The sequence below is a fragment of the Culex quinquefasciatus genome, chromosome 2 (assembly GCF_015732765.1).
Source record: "Culex quinquefasciatus strain JHB chromosome 2, VPISU_Cqui_1.0_pri_paternal, whole genome shotgun sequence".
In the NCBI taxonomy this organism is placed as follows: domain Eukaryota; kingdom Metazoa; phylum Arthropoda; class Insecta; order Diptera; family Culicidae; genus Culex; species Culex quinquefasciatus.
Genome location: NC_051862.1, coordinates 32,493,485 through 32,511,563, shown reverse-complemented (window position 1 = coordinate 32,511,563; position 18,079 = coordinate 32,493,485). Strand labels below are relative to the sequence as shown.

Below are 18,079 nucleotides of genomic sequence, written 5' to 3'. Positions count from 1 at the left end.
TCATACAAGAGCTTAGACTTCATTACCATACATAATTCAGCACTACAAGCCGGCGAGACCGAAGCACTCACCGTTCTGTTGCGTGTAGTAAAGTCCATCATAAATTGCTTTTTGCCCTCAACATTGGCAACTTGGCTTTGATGGGTTTTACTAGGGTAGGATATGATTCTTTAACATTTTTAAATTTTATAAATTTATAAAAAAAATACAATAATCCTCGCAATCCAGAACTTACCTTCAACCTTCCCGAGCGCGAGCACGAATATCGTCTGCACGGCCGGGATGGCCCACGCCACCAGGTGGAACAGATGGGACCGGTTCTCGATGGCTTCGTGGCCCCACTTGAGGCCGGCGGCCAGGAACCAAGCGAGGGCCAGACAGGCCCACCACCCAAAGGCGGCCATACTGCAAAAGTACAGCGCCATGAAGAGCACCGTGCAGGAAGTGGACTGCCGGTGACCCTGTGTGGAAAGAGAGAGAGAGAGAGGGAGAGATGAAAAGAAACATTAAAAAAATGAGTAAATATTGGCATTAGAGTGGGGGGAAGAGTAAACAAATGGGGAGAACATTAGTGACTGATGTGAGGTATAATATTTGCTTGTCAGGTTAGTAAAGAGACTGAGTGAAGTCTGAAATATTTTAGTTTAACATTTTTGACTAAATATTCTTAGTAAAAAAATCAAGCCCCACTCAAAACCTACCTGCGTAATCGTCGACAGCATCTGCATCCGCCCAATCTTGATCTGGGGCTGAAAGGCCTCCCTACAGGCCACGGAATCGCCCGCGCCCAGCCCGGCCACGTATGCACAGCCCACGATCAGGTAGCAGATCGCCAGAAACACGATGGGCCGTTCCGGGTACCTGAACCGGGACGAATCGATCAGGAAGGTGAGTACCTGGAAGAAAAAAGAAAAAAGAAGAAAATTTAAATAAAGTTGGCAAGTTTATTGCTCGGGGTGACATTCGCCACAAGGGATCCCATCAATCGCCGCGAAACGTTTAAATTCGATCATAAATTTCACATCTTGATTCGTGAGACTCATGAGCTTTCATTTAACCCGCTAAATGGTCCAGCACGACGATGCAAATTGGTACAAAGTTAAGGGCAGATCTGCGAGGCGGGATCTGCACCGTACAAATAAGGTTTGCCCAAGAAGTGCACCGGGCGATTCTGTTGAAAGGCTGGTCCTTGGTCGTAAATTTGCAGAACCGCCACTCCACACCAGCCTTAATGAACTGCTATATTCATGAGCGGATATTCTGGGACATGCCCTGAAGAACGCGAAGAAATGGTCTCAAGAAACGGTACGAAAGCAAACGAGCAAACTGCTGCTCCAGTTTCACCACTAACCGTTCTCTTGGGGGAGAGCTTCTGGATCAGAGCAACGCTGAAATCTTCAACAGGTTCTCCAACCTCAACGAAGAAGCCATACCGTGGTCTCAGTTTGCGGTGGCGAAGTCTTCTTCAACCAGCCTGACCAAGAGACTCAGACCTGGTCGCTCACCAACGGTCATTTGGACTTCCGTTCACCGCTGCGTAGATCATCGTAGACTCTGACGATTGGTTTAATTCGTGTGTCGATTAGACAACGACTTGTTGGACGCCACTTCACGAATCGTACACGGAAAGGTTTAAAATTGATTTCACTCAAAAGTTACAGCTGTTTGAATATTTACATACCATTTATTGTATGGACAGCTGCCAAAATTGTATGGAGACTTGTATGGGTGAACCAATGACACAAAATAGTTTATTTGGTCATAGGGAAGGCCCCCACAAAGTTTGAGTCAAATCCAAAAATACAAATAAAATCCATTTCTGGTTTGTTAGAGAATTGCTCACATGTTTTCATGTTTTTTAGGTTTTTTTTAAATGTTTTTCATATTCATATTCATATTTTTTCTTGTTTTTATCATGTTTTTTTAGATTTTTCATGTTTTTTTATGTTTTTCATGTTTTTTTATGTATTTCCATAATATTTTCATGTTTTTTTTCAAGTTATTAAATTTTTTCACGTTTTTAAAGTTTAAAAAAATACAAGTTTTTAAAGTTTTTCAAGTTTTTTAAGTTTTTCAAGTTTTTCATGTTTTTCAAGTTTTTCAAGTTTTTCAAGTTTATCAAGTTCTTCAAGTTTTTCAAGTTTTTCAAGTTTTTCAAGCTCTTCAAGTTGTTCAAGGATTTCAATTTTTTCAAGTTTTTCAAGTTTTTTAAGGTTTTTCAAGTTTTTCAAGTTTTTCAAGTTTTTCAAGGTTTTCAAGTTTTTCAAGTTTTTTAAGTTTTTCAAGTTTTTCAAGTTTTTCAAGTTTTTCATGTTTTTCAAGTTTTTCAAGTTTTTCAAGTTTATCAAGTTCTTCAAGTTTTTCAAGTTTTTCAAGTTTTTCAAGCTCTTCAAGTTGTTCAAGGATTTCAATTTTTTCAAGTTTTTCAAGTTTTTCAAGTGTTTCAAGTTTTTCAAGTTTTTCAAGTTTTTCAAGTTTTTTAAGTTTTTCAAGTTTTTCAAGTTTTTCAAGTTTTTCAAGTCAAGTTTTTCAAGTTTTTTAAGTTTTTCAAGTTTTCAAGTTTTTCAAGTTTTTCAAGTTTTTTAAGTTTTTCAAGATTTTCAAGATTTTCAAGTTTTTTAAGTTTTTCAAGTGTTTCAAGTTTTTCAAGTTTTTTAAGTTTTTCAAGATTTTCAAGATTTTCAAGTTTTTTAAGTTTTTGAAGTGTCTCAAGTTTTTCAAGTTTATCAAGTTTTTCATGTTTTTCAAGTGTTTCAAGTTTTTCAAGTTTATCAAGTTTTTCAAGTTTTTCAAGTTTTTCAAGTGTTTCAAGTTTTTCAAGTTTTTCAAGTTTTTCAAGTTTTTCAAGTTTTTCAAGTTTTTCAAGTTTTTCAAGTTTTTCAAGTTTTTCAAGTTTTTCAAGTTTTTCAAGTTTTTCAAGTTTTTCAAGTTTTTCAAGTTTTTCAAGTTTTTCAAGTTTTTCAAGTTTTTCAAGTTTTTCAAGTTTTTCAAGTTTTTCAAGTTTTTCAAGTTTTTCAAGTTTTTCAAGTTTTTCAAGTTTTTCAAGTTTTTCAAGTTTTTCAAGTTTTTCAAGTTTTTCAAGTTTTTCAAGTTTTTCAAGTTTTTCAAGTTTTTCAAGTTTTTCAAGTTTTTCATGTTTTTTATGTTTTTCATGTTTTTCATGTTTTTCAAGTTTTTCATTTTTTTTTTAAATATTTTTCGTGTTTATCGTGTTTTTTCATGTTTGTCATGATTTTTTTATGTTTTTCATGTTTTTCAAATTTTTCAAGATTTTCATGTTTTTTTGTTTTTGATTTTCGATTTTTTTTTTCAAACTACTTTTCAGTGTATATCAACCATGAGAAATGACGATATGCTCAGAGAGCTGGTTAGCACGAGCTTCAGCACATATTCAGGTAAGTTTCAGCTTTTCAGGCAGAGGTATAGCAGACGGAAACACTGTTCCGGGAGCCGGTTTTGGCGTTTTGAAATCGATCGCGATCGTTGTAATCTGATCATTTGGCAGATTTGGAATAAGTGGCGAATATGAAAGATAACGAATTCGAAATTTAAAAATCTATTTTTATTTTAACAATATCTACAATTCTATCAAAATCTAAGAACAGTCACTGTAAACGTTCTTAGCAAAGCTCTTCCAAACCTCCACACAACCGACGAACTTTTCTTCCCTTTCGCAGAAGAATCCGCCATAATTTTGAACGCTTCCTCCTCCAGATGTGGATGCGTCGCGACCATCTCCTGCCAACCGATCGTCCCCGTAACTCCAATCGCGTCCCGACTTCGAAGAAACTGCAACACGCGCGCTTTCATATCCCGATCGCAGTGCAAATCAGCCAACTTCAACGCGTCCCCAGCGGTTTCGATGGACAGCTTCTTCAGAATCATTTTGCGACAGTGGCTTCTCAACGCAGCGATATCGTACTTGTCCGCTGCCGCGTACAACCGATCGGCCATGGTGTCCAGATCGTTGACCTGGTCGGTGTAAATAAACCGTAGGAGTTCCTTGAACACTGCGGGATCTACATCGGGGATGTTGACGATGCTGGCTATCGTTTCTTGCATTGAATGACTGAACATGGCGGCGAAAACGGGACTTCGTGCTGCCAGGATGCACTTGTGAGCTGGGAAGTCCTGACCTCGGATCATGAACGTCACATCGCTGAGCTTTTCGTCTTCCAGTAAGTTGAACAAATCTGTTTTCAGACTGTCCGAAACGGTGGTCGTGTTGTACGTGATCGACAATTCGTTTTCAATTTTGACCTTTGCTCGAATATCACAGGTTATGATCAGTTTATCGAAAACCCGAACTCTCTTCATCAACCTCTTGCGTTCTATGAACCCATCCCAACCGAATCCACATCGCTCGTGTGTGAACAAGTGCTTCGTAGATCTTGACCCAATCAACTTGCTTTCGCCATCCAGCAAAGAAAGTTTAAAATCGACCTGCACCTTCTTGGAGGCAGATTTGGTCAACCAGAGCATCAACGCCGAATGCGGCCGACTGGACAGGGACTGGGGTCGAAAGTACAGCTGCCACTCAAGCTCTTCGCCATCGTTCGAGCTGAAGGTGGCCGATTCTGGAACTTCGCCAGACAGGGCGCACCAATCGCTGAAGTCGTTGATGCACCACGAGTACGAGTAGTTGATGGTTTTGACGGATGTGACGCATTCTGCGTTGATGGATTCTTGATTTGTGGGGGACATTTTTGGATGAAATGTTAACGCAGAAGCGATTGTTATGAACTTCTGAGAGTCTGACTCTTCTGTTGGTTTTATATTAATAGATTGGTAATACAATTCATTATAAAGGTACCTCTAGTTTTGTTTCCAGTTCTAATTAGAAATATATTGAGGTAGAAGAAACAATCTCCAATACTTTTGTGCTACTTTCAATATTGCTTAAAATGTGTTATTTAGATTTTTTATCATCAGTCTTTTAAATTAAAAGCAAGTTCTATAACCCATATGTTCCAAATAAATTTCCCAAACGTGACGACCCTCATTTTCTGGAACCCCACATGTCAGGTTAGAGGTCCAACTCCGGCCGAATTCACTTACCGTGAACAGACAGCTTGCCACGCAGACGGCTGCCCACGAGCCGACCCAGTACTTTAGGACGGTCCGTTCGTTCTCCGAAAAGAACATCGAGTTGCACGGTGCTCCGCAGTCTTTGGTGACCTGGAATAAGGAAAAGAGAGAAGCAGGTGGTAAAGTTAGTTTTGATGCAAAGAAGGGTGGATATTTTAATTATGTTTTTTTGGGAGCAGCTGTTTTAAGGTCAGTCAAGTCAAAAACCTTCGAAAATTGTGATGAACATATTTCAATTCAATCTAAAGAAAAAAAAAATCAAAATTCTTTACAGTGTATATTTTTTAATTTATTAAAAAGGACCAACCAACAATATTATTAAGGACCACCTCTGACTGCGCAGAGACTGTTGCCATTTCAGTAAAAATCCAATTTCACGCTGACGGGAATCCAGCTTGTCCATCAATACTTTCTCAATAAAAGTCATAATCGAACCATCCCATCTGTGTTCACAAACTGGCAGCCAGTGGCAAACAGGTTCACGCAGCTTAAAAGTCACGTGAGCAGTCGCAATTAATTAAGGCCCACCACCACATGGCACAGTTGATCAAAACCGGCCAGTCCTCTTGCACTGTAAGACGTTACAAATGGAATTGATACCCCGAGGGGATTGTCAATCATGCTTTTTGGGCCGAAGCAAGTTTGGAAGTTGCTGCTTCAGCTCAACTCTCATAAATGGAGACCCTGCGGGGTGACAAATTTGGTTTATGGTCGACGGGGCAATTGATCAATCATTTTCTTGGAAGTACCCTCGTTGGACGGTGAGTTTGGTTTGTTCTCTGTAAAAAATATCTTTTTTTATTTGTTGTTTATGAATTTCTTTAAGACGAAACTAAACTGAAGACAAAAAATAAATAAATTGGAATTTTATGATGATCTACCAAAATGTATCATTTTGATCAAATAAAATAATTTTTTTTGAAGCTCATCACATCCCAAACGCATGAGCTGTCGGAACTTATTCAATCTCTCATTCTTTTCTTTTCTTGCCTGAAAGCTGTCATCGCTTGTCTCGACTCAGTCCACCCATTTTTCGACGGAAAACTTTTCAAACAAGTAAAGTCATCTTTGCATGAAATTTCCCAGCCTCCTCATTGTCAAATCTCTGCCAAACTTGCTCCTTCGCAAAATCGCAAAAAGGGGGGCTGAAAAGTATCGACAAAGAAAGAAAAAAAGCAAATTTCGTAGATTTTACGCCATTTTTCACTTCTTTAAAAAAAAAAATGCTTCCCGCTAAATTGAAGCTCGTTGCAGCGGGCCGCAATTGGCCAGCACCGAGAGTTCATTCACTTCTCGGCTCAATCTTTGAGCAAACATAACATTATGTGCTTCTTTTAAGCAAATTTTCTCCCCTCCCCCACGACTTCGGGCGGCGGTAATTTCCATCGATTCATTTTCAATGTTCCGCAAAGTGTGCATTACAGAAAAGATCGAGCGGCCCAATCAAGCCCCATCGTGAACCCGCGCGCACAGACTAATTACCATAGAAAAAAGCACTTTTCACTGAATTTGAGTAAAGGGGAGGGGAAATCAGAAAAAAAAACTGCGAAAAGGAACAGAAAACTTCAAAAGATCTTTTATTTTCTTTCTCTTTTCTTCAAACGCCAATTTTTTAAGCGCTCATTGGGAGTGTACACATTATTGATTTCCTGATAAAAAAAATATTTTTTGTTTAATGTTTTTTTGCTGTTCGTGGTTACCCGATCAGACGGTAATAACTTAATTCATGCCATTTCAATAACAAATACTGTTAAAATATAAGAAAATGTTATGGAATATTCTTGCAAAATCCATTTTTGCATAAGAGTTCAATAACAGTTTATGTTACCATAACAAAATTTGTTATCGCTCTGATATTGATTGAAAGCCAGAACAACTTGAGAATAATATTTTTTGTTATGGAAGAATACCTCAAACTGTAATTGGGATGATCGGATTAGTTGTTAAAATAACAAATAATAATAACAAAGATTTGTTCGAAGAATAACTTAAAATGTTATTAGTCTATTATTACAATAACAATCCAATAACAAAAAAATCATAACGGCGAATAACAAATCTTGTTATAAATAACATAAAATGTTATTGGCCTGGTATTTTCAAATATCAAAAAATGTTATTCCCAAGTTATTTCCGTCTGCTCGGGTATCGTAAAAATCACAAAAACTTTTTTCGAAACTAATTTTTTTTCAGTTTTAGAAAACAGGTACTGACAATGTTTCAATTGAAATAAATCACAAAATTTATTATTTAATTTTTATGTATTAACATTTCCAAGCCCAACTTTCAACGTTTTTTTTAAGATCAGAAAGTTTCACAAATGTTTCTTTTTTTTACATTGGAAATAGGACTATTAGTTTCTAAGATATAGAAACTAGAAAAAAAAAACAAGGCTGTTTGGATGAGACATAAAAACTTTTGTTTCTGTTATTCGCTGTATTTCAGCAAACATAGGTCCAGTCTTCAATTTCAATTGGGAAATTTGATTTGAAATTTTCTCGGTATTTCGACAATATTTTCAGGAATTATGGTAATAGTTTTGAAGAATCGGAAAATTTGAGTCAATGACTGAACTTTAAATGGCTCTATCTTGAAAACAGTGCACTTTATCAAAAAAAAAAAACTGTGAAGTACTTTTCGATTGAAAATTTGATTTATCAAAACAAAAACTGAAGTAAAAAAAATCGAATAAAATTTCTGCTTAAAAAAATAAAACTTCAAAAAATCATAACTCGGCGGCAAATTTTTGTACATCCTTTGCAATGGTTTAAGGGTACACCGCAACCAAGGAAGTTGTTGTCTTCTTGTTGTAAAATACCAAACTTACGGACCCAACCTGCATCAATCTGTTTGTAAAAATAGGTCAATTTTGTTGTAAATCTCTTAGTAGACAGTACTTTAGGGGATCAATAAAAAATATATAAATCGATAGTTTCTGTAGTTTCGAAAATACTTGAATATCTGTACCAACAAATTTTGTGTAAAAGCTCTGGTTGATGTGCACTGTAAACAGTTGCAGTTTTTGTGTCCCCTAAAATATATCAACAAATTTGAAATAAAGCGTATGGATTTTGGACATTTTTTGTGTCAAAAAGATAGATTTGAAAAATGAGCTATTTGATCCGTGTTCCATTTTTTTAAATAGTCCTCGTCAATATCTACAACTTGCCGAAGACACCAGACACCGGTTTTCGAATAATCACGCAACATTTTTGTATGGACAGCTGCCAACATTGCACAGTGGTCCAGAACGCAAAATTAAGTGGAAAATTCATTTTCCAAAAAAATGTGAAATTTTGAGGCAAATGTAAAGGGACAACTTTTGGTTCAGTTCAAAATAAGGGTGGTTCACGATTAGGGTGATTTTGAAAATCTAACTTTTCAGGAATATTTTTGGGATTTTTTTTGTCTTCCAAAAAGTTGTTGGGCTCGCCAATCCAAGCAACTTTGTCCAAGACACCAAAACTTTATCTCGCAATCTACGCCTTCTCCCAAAACTTTATCTCGCAATCTACGCCTTCTCCCAAGTAACATTTTAGGCTTTATCAAAGCTGTCACAACCGCTATAAAACCTATCAGCCAAAACCAACATTAAAACCTCTTAGTCGTATCAAACTCCCCAGAACCTTAATAAACCCCACTTAAAACCCAAAAGGACCTCCGCAAAAGTTTGTTACGGCCTATTTATAAAACCTACATAGGAGTTCAAGGCTTTACAGCTGAATCCTAACAACATCCTCAAAGCCTTGATAAAACCTTTGTTAAAACCTAGTCAGGAGTTATGGAAAAATGACATATCATACGTCTTCAAACGTCTTATGCCAAATAGGTTTTATTTTGGCAAAAATGCCAAAATTGCCAATTGAAATTTGGGAGATGGTTGTCAAAAATGGCGATGATAATTAATAGATATGAGAGGTAATCCAAATAATTTGAAAGCTTATTTCTAGCAATTGATGGCTCAAATTCAGCCGCGGTTGAAATTTTATTGATAAATGTAGAGGAGATAGAGCCAAAAAATTCAACTCGCTTCATCAAAAATCAATATTTTGTTATCATAGTGTTAAATGTTAAAAAAATATTTTTTTGCATTTCTTTGAAAAAAATGTTCAAAATATTTTTAAACATCTGTCGCTATATTAATCATACCAGAAATTCAGCAAAAATGTGTGTTTTCATCAAATTTAAATCAAATTTTTAAGTTTTTCATTTTTTCAATCAAGATGGCGGTCAATCATATTCAATCAGAGCACGCGTTTAGCGCCATATTTATGCACTGCTATTTGGCCACGATGAATGCTCTTTTAGGAGCTTATGGGTTTAAGTGAGCTTTTTACATGCCTAATGGCACTTGACAGCTACAACACCCTAGGTTTTAACAAAGCATGCGATAAAACCGTTTGGCATGGCATTGCCATCTGGTTTTCAAGCCTCTATTAAAACTATCATAAAACCTTATTGAAAGCTTGGTGGTGGCTAGTTGGTTTAAAAATGTTACTTGGGCTACGACCTAATTTAGAGAAAGCATCTGAGAAAACCTTCAAAAATCTGTTTTTTTTAACGGAGAAATTCAGGGTTGTGTTTTAGAAGAATGTGTCAATTTGGACTTAAGGGTCAAAAGTTACAGCCATTTTAAGGTAAAAAAGATGTTTTTTCATGTATTTTTTTCCGGCTGAATCTGAATCTGCCCTCAAAACTGAGTCTTAGTGTCAAAAAATCGATTGCTAATTTCTTTGTAAAATTATCATAAAACCAAAAAAATATGACCAAAAATCGATTTTTTAATACTTTGACTCCATTTTGAGGGCGGCGAAAATTACATGGAAAAACATGTAGTTGGACAATTTTGGAATTTCGTTAGGATGGTCCCATACACTTTTCCCTTGTAAATTAGACATTTTCTAATGAAGATATCTCGAGTTTAAGGGAAAATACCCCTGGGTTTTTTCAGCGTTTATAGTGCTAAATCTCCTCTTTGGAATGCAACCTGGCGCTTAAAATTTGACCTGCACCTTTCCGAGTTATTTGAGTTTTAAATTTGCATCTTTTTTACCTTAAAATGGCTGCAACTGTTGACCTTTAAGTCCAATGTGTCTTGTCAAAACATAAAAAATGTTCGTTTTTAGAGCTCTAAAGGTGCCACAAAGTTCACTTTTCTTTAAAGTTTTCCCCTGATTGCTACGTTAAAAACTGATTTTTGATGGTTTGCTAAGTTGCTTTCTCTAAATTTGGTCGTAGAAGGCGTAGATTGCGAGAAAAAATGTTGATGTCTTGGACAATGTTGCTTAGATTGGCGAGCCCAACAATTTTTTTGAAGACGAAAATCGAAAAAAAATGTTTTATCAGGGTTCTGAGATGCACATTTTTGAAACTAAACGCGCTCAAAAGAAAAGTTCTGAAAAAATAACTTTTCCCAGTAGACTGGCAAAAAAAAAATTGAGGTATGAATCTAATTTATAATGTTGAAGAGGAGCAGTCATGGCTGAATGGTTACGATGTTCGCTTCGTAAGCGGATGGTCCCGAGTTTGCTTGCAACGAGAAAATTCTGGACTCATTGAATTGTAAATTTGAAATGAAATCCACATTAGGGTTACAAGAAAATTGTTTTTTTTTTTTTGGAAAATCGCAAGAGAAGAAAAGCAAAAATTTTAAAATTCGAAATAAAAGTGGCGGTAAATATGTCAGATCAGTGTCAAGTGTGAGATTCTCATGTTATTTTATGATTACCAACTTTGTCGAAGACCGCAAAACGATCCGAGTTAACCCTGACGAGTTATTAGTGAAGCGAGTTTGATATGAAAAGATTTTTTCACCAATTTAAGATCAGTAGTGCGGTGCTTGTGGGGACGTGCAGTCCTGTTTTTTCGTGTTATTTTCCGTCTCTTTTGTGTCACTGTTCGAGTGCAGAGTGCATAATTGGCAAAGGGAGCGCGTGGTCGTAAAAAATATGCGGAGTGAAAAGTGATTTCTTTTGTGATTTTCAAAGCCCTTCCTATATCATCGTTGATCTGAAGGCACGGCGTCGGGTGGATTGTGTTTAAATTTTTCGAATAAGGTTTAATTTTTTTTGCGGTGAAAAAGCCAATTCTATATAATGAACGAAAGACGCACTGACAATTTGGATCGTTGAGTTAATAGTGGAGCAAAATAACTGTGTGTGAGTGATTTTGTGTGTTAACCAGAAAGACCTTCCCATAGCATCGTTGCTCGGAAGGCTCGCCGACGGGTCTGTTATGAAAGTCCTCCCCATAGCATCGTAGCTCGGGAGGCATCGAAAAGCCAATACCTTATCCTACTAACCCAAAAAAATAATAATCACGTGATGCTTGAAGGAGATGCTGTGGATTCAACGGTCTCAAGCGGTATCAACAAGTATATAGCGAAAAACTATGTGCTTGATGAGTCTGCAACTTCAACTATCGGACTAACATTCCTCCCTTTCGTTGAACTGCAGGCTTCTTGGGAGGGCGCCGGTATTGACTAATAAAGTCGGGGTCTTCAGGGGTTAAACAGTGAACGGATGGTTGGCTCCCACTGATCATTTTTGATTCATTGTTTAACTTCAGCTGATCTGTCAATAACGGAGTAGCAGCTCATTGGCAGTCAACCATGCTCATGCTCAAAAGATTTTTTCACCAATTTTAAATAGCGACCCTTAAACCTTAAAATAATTACAGTTACTTATTTTTTTTTCTGAGGAATCAGATCAGTGGGTATCCCAGAGGTCAAATTTTTTATTGACAATCTGATCTACATCAACATGCTTAAAATAGTCTCCAAATCCCCTATCCTTGTTATCTGGTGAGCAGAGAAAGTGAGGGTGGACGGCACTGGAAGGCCTTCATGGTGTTGAAAAACTTGTTCAGGTGGAATTGGTTCTACTCTTAATTATCAATGCCTAATCCAAGTAGCAAGCCAGTTACACAAAATTTCTAACAAGTGATTGCCTGACTGAAAAAGGGTAAACAATAGTTATTAGTTTGCTACTAGGGAAGCAACTTTGGCTTGGATTATCATCACAAAAAATATGAGGAAATATAGTATTTAAAATACGCTAAAATCACTGTCTCGAAGCGAAGCTAAAAAATTGAATCTATGATATTCTGAAAATATTCAACAAAAATTACAACACATTAACAGTAAATGTCTGAACCGCATGTTTAAAACCGTAGTCGGGTGTAACAAATAGCAATTTTAAAATTAATAAAATATATCGTTGTTTTTTGCGAATTCATCTGTTTAGGTACCAGAAAACTTGAACGTCTTAAAAAGAGCACGGTTCTTTGAAGCACAAAATCAAAGGCAAGAGTTATACTTTTTTAATTTCTAGAAACTTACAATATAACTCCCCAAAGTATATTTTTGCTTTTTTTGTGTTTCAAGTTAAACATTTGGCGGGTTTGGCAAAAGAAAGTTCATCGGTATCAGTAATTCTCAACTTAATTCAATCAACCAAGCCGTCCCGTAAATTTCACCTAAATTGTTCAACTTTTCCCCGCCATCTAATTGCAAATCACCTTGTCAAACGTGCCAAAACCTGAATACCATCAATCAACCAGTGCGCGCGGTGTTGTTCATTAGGCTTTCAACGCACCCCTCCTCACCTCCTTGCTAGCCTCGCTAGGCTACGACAGATTGGCCCGACTAATAGCCTATCATTAGCATAATACCAACATTCAATTTTTCCTAATTTTCCACACAGCAGCCTCCTCACTGGTGGTGGAAAGCCGACCACACACGACGGTAGCAGGGGGGGATAGTGCGAAAGGTGTCCACCCCTGAAGCAACTCTCCTAAAGGCTCGACTCATTAGCTGGAAGTGGTTGACAGACCCTCGGCCCACGCTCAAATTATGGTGAAACACACGCCGTTTGATAATTATCTCAATTCGCCAAACTGGAATGCGTTGCCAATTTGGAGTGGCATTTGCGAAACTTGTTCCTCTGACATTTCTCAGTTGAAAATTTGGTTGAAGGCTAGCCTTAATCAAGTTTAGCGCTAACATAATTGGAAAGGTTTGGCAGGGTGGTGAGGCTAGTTTTGATTAGAGGGCAACTTGATTTCCAGAATATTATTCTTACTCTCTACCTAAATCAACGTAACTAATCACCATCTTAAGCAAATTGCTTTAGCGCATCCACCAAATGCTTCCAACTTCACCCGTAAAGCCTTCACAGAAGCTTTTAGGCTAAATATCCGGTCCAGGCCATCGATCCATCCATTTCACCTAACCTCACCTAACGGATCTCGGCTTCCGGATGGTGCGCTGGTAGAGGCCAGGCTCACTTTTCTCAACGATCGTGCGCCCCTCATCAAACACGCGCGCGCTCGCTCTTATGTTTTACGACCTGTAAAAGTGGCTACCGGGTTGTACCGCGGAGAGGTAGTTTCGTACGGTTTTGGGGGAACAGACTGTAGAAGGTCTTTTGCGGAAAGTGTGGTGGCTCTGGAATTGTGCTAAAACTGAGCAATTCTCTACCAAAACTGGAAATGGATTTTTTTTGTATTTTTTTATTTGGCTCAAACTTTGTGGGGGCCTTCCCTATGACCAAATAAGCTATTTTGTGTAATTGGTTCACCCATACAAGTCTCCATACAATTTTGACAGCTGTCCATACAAAAATGGTATGTAAATATTCAAACAACTGTAACTTTTGAGTGAATTTCCTGATCAATGATATTCAATGTTTGACCCTTTTAAAATGTTAGTCTTGATTTTAAAATTTTCAAATTTATTTTTCGAAAAGATCGAAACATTTCAGGAATGTTTCATGTCTTAATATTGAAAATCGGACCATTAGTTGCTGAGATATCGTCATTAAAAAATGGTGTGTTTTTTTGGTGAGATTTTGAAAACTTCAATTTTCGTCTTACTTTTTCTTAAAGCGGCTCTATCTCAGCAACCCGAGGTCCAATCTTCAATGTCTCTTAGACAATTTTATAGCAAATTTTCTGAGCGTTCCTAAAAAAATATTTTTAGAAATGGTCACTCATGGTCACTATTTTTAAAAATTGAAAAACTGCAAAAATTTTGCTAAAATCTAACTTTTGGTGGCTATATCTTGAAAACGGAGCCCTTTATCAAAAAATCTGTAAAGTACTTTTCGATTGCAAATTCAATTTTGCATTAAAAAATAATGTCAAACTTATTTTTGCATGAAACTTCGATTTTTTCCAAAAATCACTATTTTTTCAAAAAATCATAACTCGGCGGCAGATTTTTTGACCATGTTTCTCTATGGCTCAAAAGTTGCGGATTTTTGTCCCCTAAAACATATCAAAAATCTCAAAAATCAAAAAATACGTATTTTGGGAAATTGAGTTTTTGTGAAAAAAAAAGTTGATTAAAAAATCTGCAATTTTTTTTCCGTGTACCTATTTTTTTCTCAAAAGTCCTTAACAATACCTACAACTTTGCCGAAGACACCAAATTGATCAGAAAATTCACTCAAAAGTTACAGTTGTTTGAAAATTTACATACCATTTTTGTATGGACAGCTGCCAAAATTGTATGGAGACTTGTATGGGTGAACCAATTACACAAAATAGCTTATTTGGTCATAGGGAAGGCCCCACAAAGTTTGAGCCATATCAAAAAATACAAAAAATAAAAATGGTCGAAATCAGCCGGTGTCGTAGAGAGTTGCTCAACTGTAATAACATAAGATTTAAGAGCAAATATCTAAAATTTCAATAAAACATCAAATTAATCCAAATTAAGTGAATTTACTAGTTGAGTTCAAGGTCTCCCATCAACCTGATACTAATGACTTCATCTTGTCATATATCCAGATTCTAACAATTTATCAACAACATTTTTTGTGTATAACTTACAAACCGGACCAAATGGAATAAATCTGGCATGAATTCGCCAGCCAGTTCTTAGACACTGATCTCTAGGGTTAGTGAATTTTCACGTGAAATTTGTGTAGTAAATAACAATCATTCAAACCAGACAAAATATTTGCGGAATCATCACGAATTATTCGGAATCCTCACAAAATGCGATTTTGAGCATTTGCAATCACAAAGCCTTATCATTTCCATTATGTTTATGCAAAAAATTAGCAGAAAAGTTACCTATGATTTTTGAAACTGTTTTGGTGCCTTTTATTTATAATTGTTTTATGTTCCGCGTTTGAGTAATTAAAATGCCATTCTGACGATTTACGATGTGCAGATTACATTTTTGGTTTTAAATTCAAAATTAAATTGTTTTTTTTTATAAAAAAATAGTTTTTTTTGAATCGGAGATAATTCAAGTTATATTATTCATTCCACCAGGACAAGACAGTTAAATCATGTTTTGAATTTGAATTCAATATTTGAACTTTAAAAGAAATAAAAAAAGAGCGAATGAAAGAAAACTTTTAAGCTTTCTTGGAAGAAAATATTGTAAAACAAAAAAAGAGCATGCGGATGCTCAAATTTTTATTTTAAAATATATAATATTGGGGTAATTCTCCGCCAACTCACACAGCAGTTGCCCCGACCCCTCTTCGATTTGCGTGAAACTTTGTCCTAAGGGGCAACTTTTGTCCCTGATCACGAATCCGAGGTCCGTTTTTCGATATCTCGTGACGGAGGGGCGGTACGACCCCTTCCATTTTTGAACATGCAAAAAAAGAGGTGTTTTTCAATAATTTGCAGCCTGAAACGGTGATGAGATAGACATTTGATGTCAAAGGGACTTTTATGTAAAATTAGACGCCCGATTTGATGGCGTACTCAAAATTCCGAAAAAACGTATTTTTCATCAAAAAAAAAAACACTAAAAAAGTTTTAAAAATTCTCCCATTTTCCGTTACTCGACTGTAAAAATTTTTGAAACATGTAATTTTTTGGGAAATTTAATGTACTTTTCGAATCTTTATCGACCCAGAAGGGTAATTTTTTCATTTAGAACAAAATTTTTCATTTTAAAATTTCTTGTTTTTTCTAACTTTGCAGGGTTATTTTTAAGAGTGTAACAATGTTCTACAAAGTTGTAGAGCAGACAATTACAAAAAAAATGATATACAGACATAAGGGGTTTGCTTATAAACATCACGAGTTATCGCGATTTTACGAAAAAAAGTTTTGAAAAAGTTGGTCGTCATCGATCATGGCCGTTCATGGTTCATAAGCAAACCCCTTATGTCTATATATCAAAATTTTTGTAATTGTCTGTTCTAAAACTTTGTAGAACATTGTTACACTCTTAAAAAATAACCCTGCAAAGTTAGAAAAAACACGAAATTTTAAAATGAAAATTTTTGTTCTAAATGAAAAATGACCCTTTGGGTCAATGTAGATTCAAAAAGTACATTAAATTTCCCATAAAATGGCATGTTCCAAAATTTTTTACAGTCGAGTAACGGAAAATGGCAGATTTTTAAAAACTTTTTTAGTGTTTTTTTCGATGAAAAATACGTTTTTCGGAACTCTGAGTACGCCATCAAATCGGGCGTCTAATTTTACATAGAAGTCCCTTTGACACCAAATTTCTATCTCATCACCGTTTCAGGCTGCAAATTATTGAAAACACCTCTTTTATCGCATGTTCAAAAATGGAAGGGGTCGTACTGCCCCTCCGTCACGAGATATCAAAAAACGAACCTCGGATTCGTAATCAGGGACAAAAGTTACCCCTTAGGACAAAGTTTCACGCAAATCAAATAGGGGTCGGGGCAACTTTTCCCGATTTCGTGTGAGTTGGTAGAGAATTACCCATTGATATTTTTTGATTACCATTAAAAATACCAAGCTTGTTTTGTAGTGCATTTTATAAATCAGATTTACAAATTTCTATCTCATTTTCGCTTTAGTTATTTTCGTTGAGTGATGTGACGTTTAAAACAATCTGAGAACTTTAAAGAAATGATTTCTTTTACCTAGTTCCACTTTAAAATTGGTGATGAAAATGTATAGTTGATTAAAGAATAATATAAAATACTGAAGAATAAGTTCATTCTTTTATTATAACATTTAATTTCCAGGATATTTGACATTCCCATGAAATTTATTGTTTCAGAATTATGGTCCCCGTGAGAATTGCAATTTTTGAGCGTGAAAAATCACTAAGCCTTCTCATCTCCACACATAGACATTTGATCAGAATTTTATTCTGAGTTTTGTTGTAAGTGCGACAACTTGCCAAAGGGATTCTAGGTCAGAACGCGTTTGACACACGTACACGACCGACTACCTTAAACATTTGTAATAATAACTCGGGATTCCGGCAATTCTGTTCAACTGACAACTAGTTCGGTGCCAGTCCAAATTGTTCAAGAGAACTGAATATCCTCCACCGTGAAACCCCTTCCAAGAATTTGCGTTTCCAGAAAAAAAAACCCGATTCCTAACTCACTCTCACTCAATTATTCCGAACCAAGCACGCATTAGTCTCGCCTCCTCCTTCAGAGCCAGCGTCGATTCTCGCATCTTCTAACATCATCTCGAATAAATCTATTTTCGACGGCGGGTTTCTTCGGTTCTTGCTTGATTTGAAATCGAAACGTCCGCCGTTTATTTTTGCCCATTTCGTGTTTTCCGAACGTTTGCTTTTGAAATATTACCCTCCTCGAGAGAGTCAGGTTCTGACAAAAAAAAATATTCTGGAGGCGTGTCCCGCCGCCGGAAAGAATGTATCTTCGAAAATTAAGTGAATCGAGTTTTTTTTTTGACTGGAAGTTCCTTGCCTCTTTCGTGCAGACTCGTCGAACTCGACTCAGTCAAAAATGATGACTTCAAGGATTGGTCATGTTTTTTTTGTCAGTTAATTATACGAAGATGAGTTCGTGGTTCAGGAGATGTTCTGTGCCTTGTAACGCTTAAAATTAATCAACCAACTTTTGAATTAGTTTCAAATAATTAAAAGTACCCGTCGGCGGTGACCTCGACGTTCGAGACAAAGTTCTAGTTCAAATATGTTCGTTCGCATCATTAGAAAATATTAACCAAAAGAGAAGACCAGATAATGATGGGAAAGGGGACAAACTTCACCGCAGAA

General features: G+C 36.4%; 1 protein-coding gene across 1 annotated transcript in view; it reads right to left on the bottom strand.

The window, feature by feature from the left end:
• Positions 1-18,079, bottom strand: part of LOC6040098 (frizzled) — a 37,273-nt gene that overhangs the window by 7,128 nt on the left and 12,066 nt on the right. The window contains exons 2-4 of the mRNA XM_038255062.1: positions 5,059-5,178; positions 702-896; positions 236-461 (exon numbers count right to left, since the gene is read on the bottom strand). Coding sequence (XP_038110990.1) covers positions 236-461; positions 702-896; positions 5,059-5,178 — 541 coding nt within the window. The remainder of the gene's footprint in view (positions 1-235; positions 462-701; positions 897-5,058; positions 5,179-18,079) is intronic.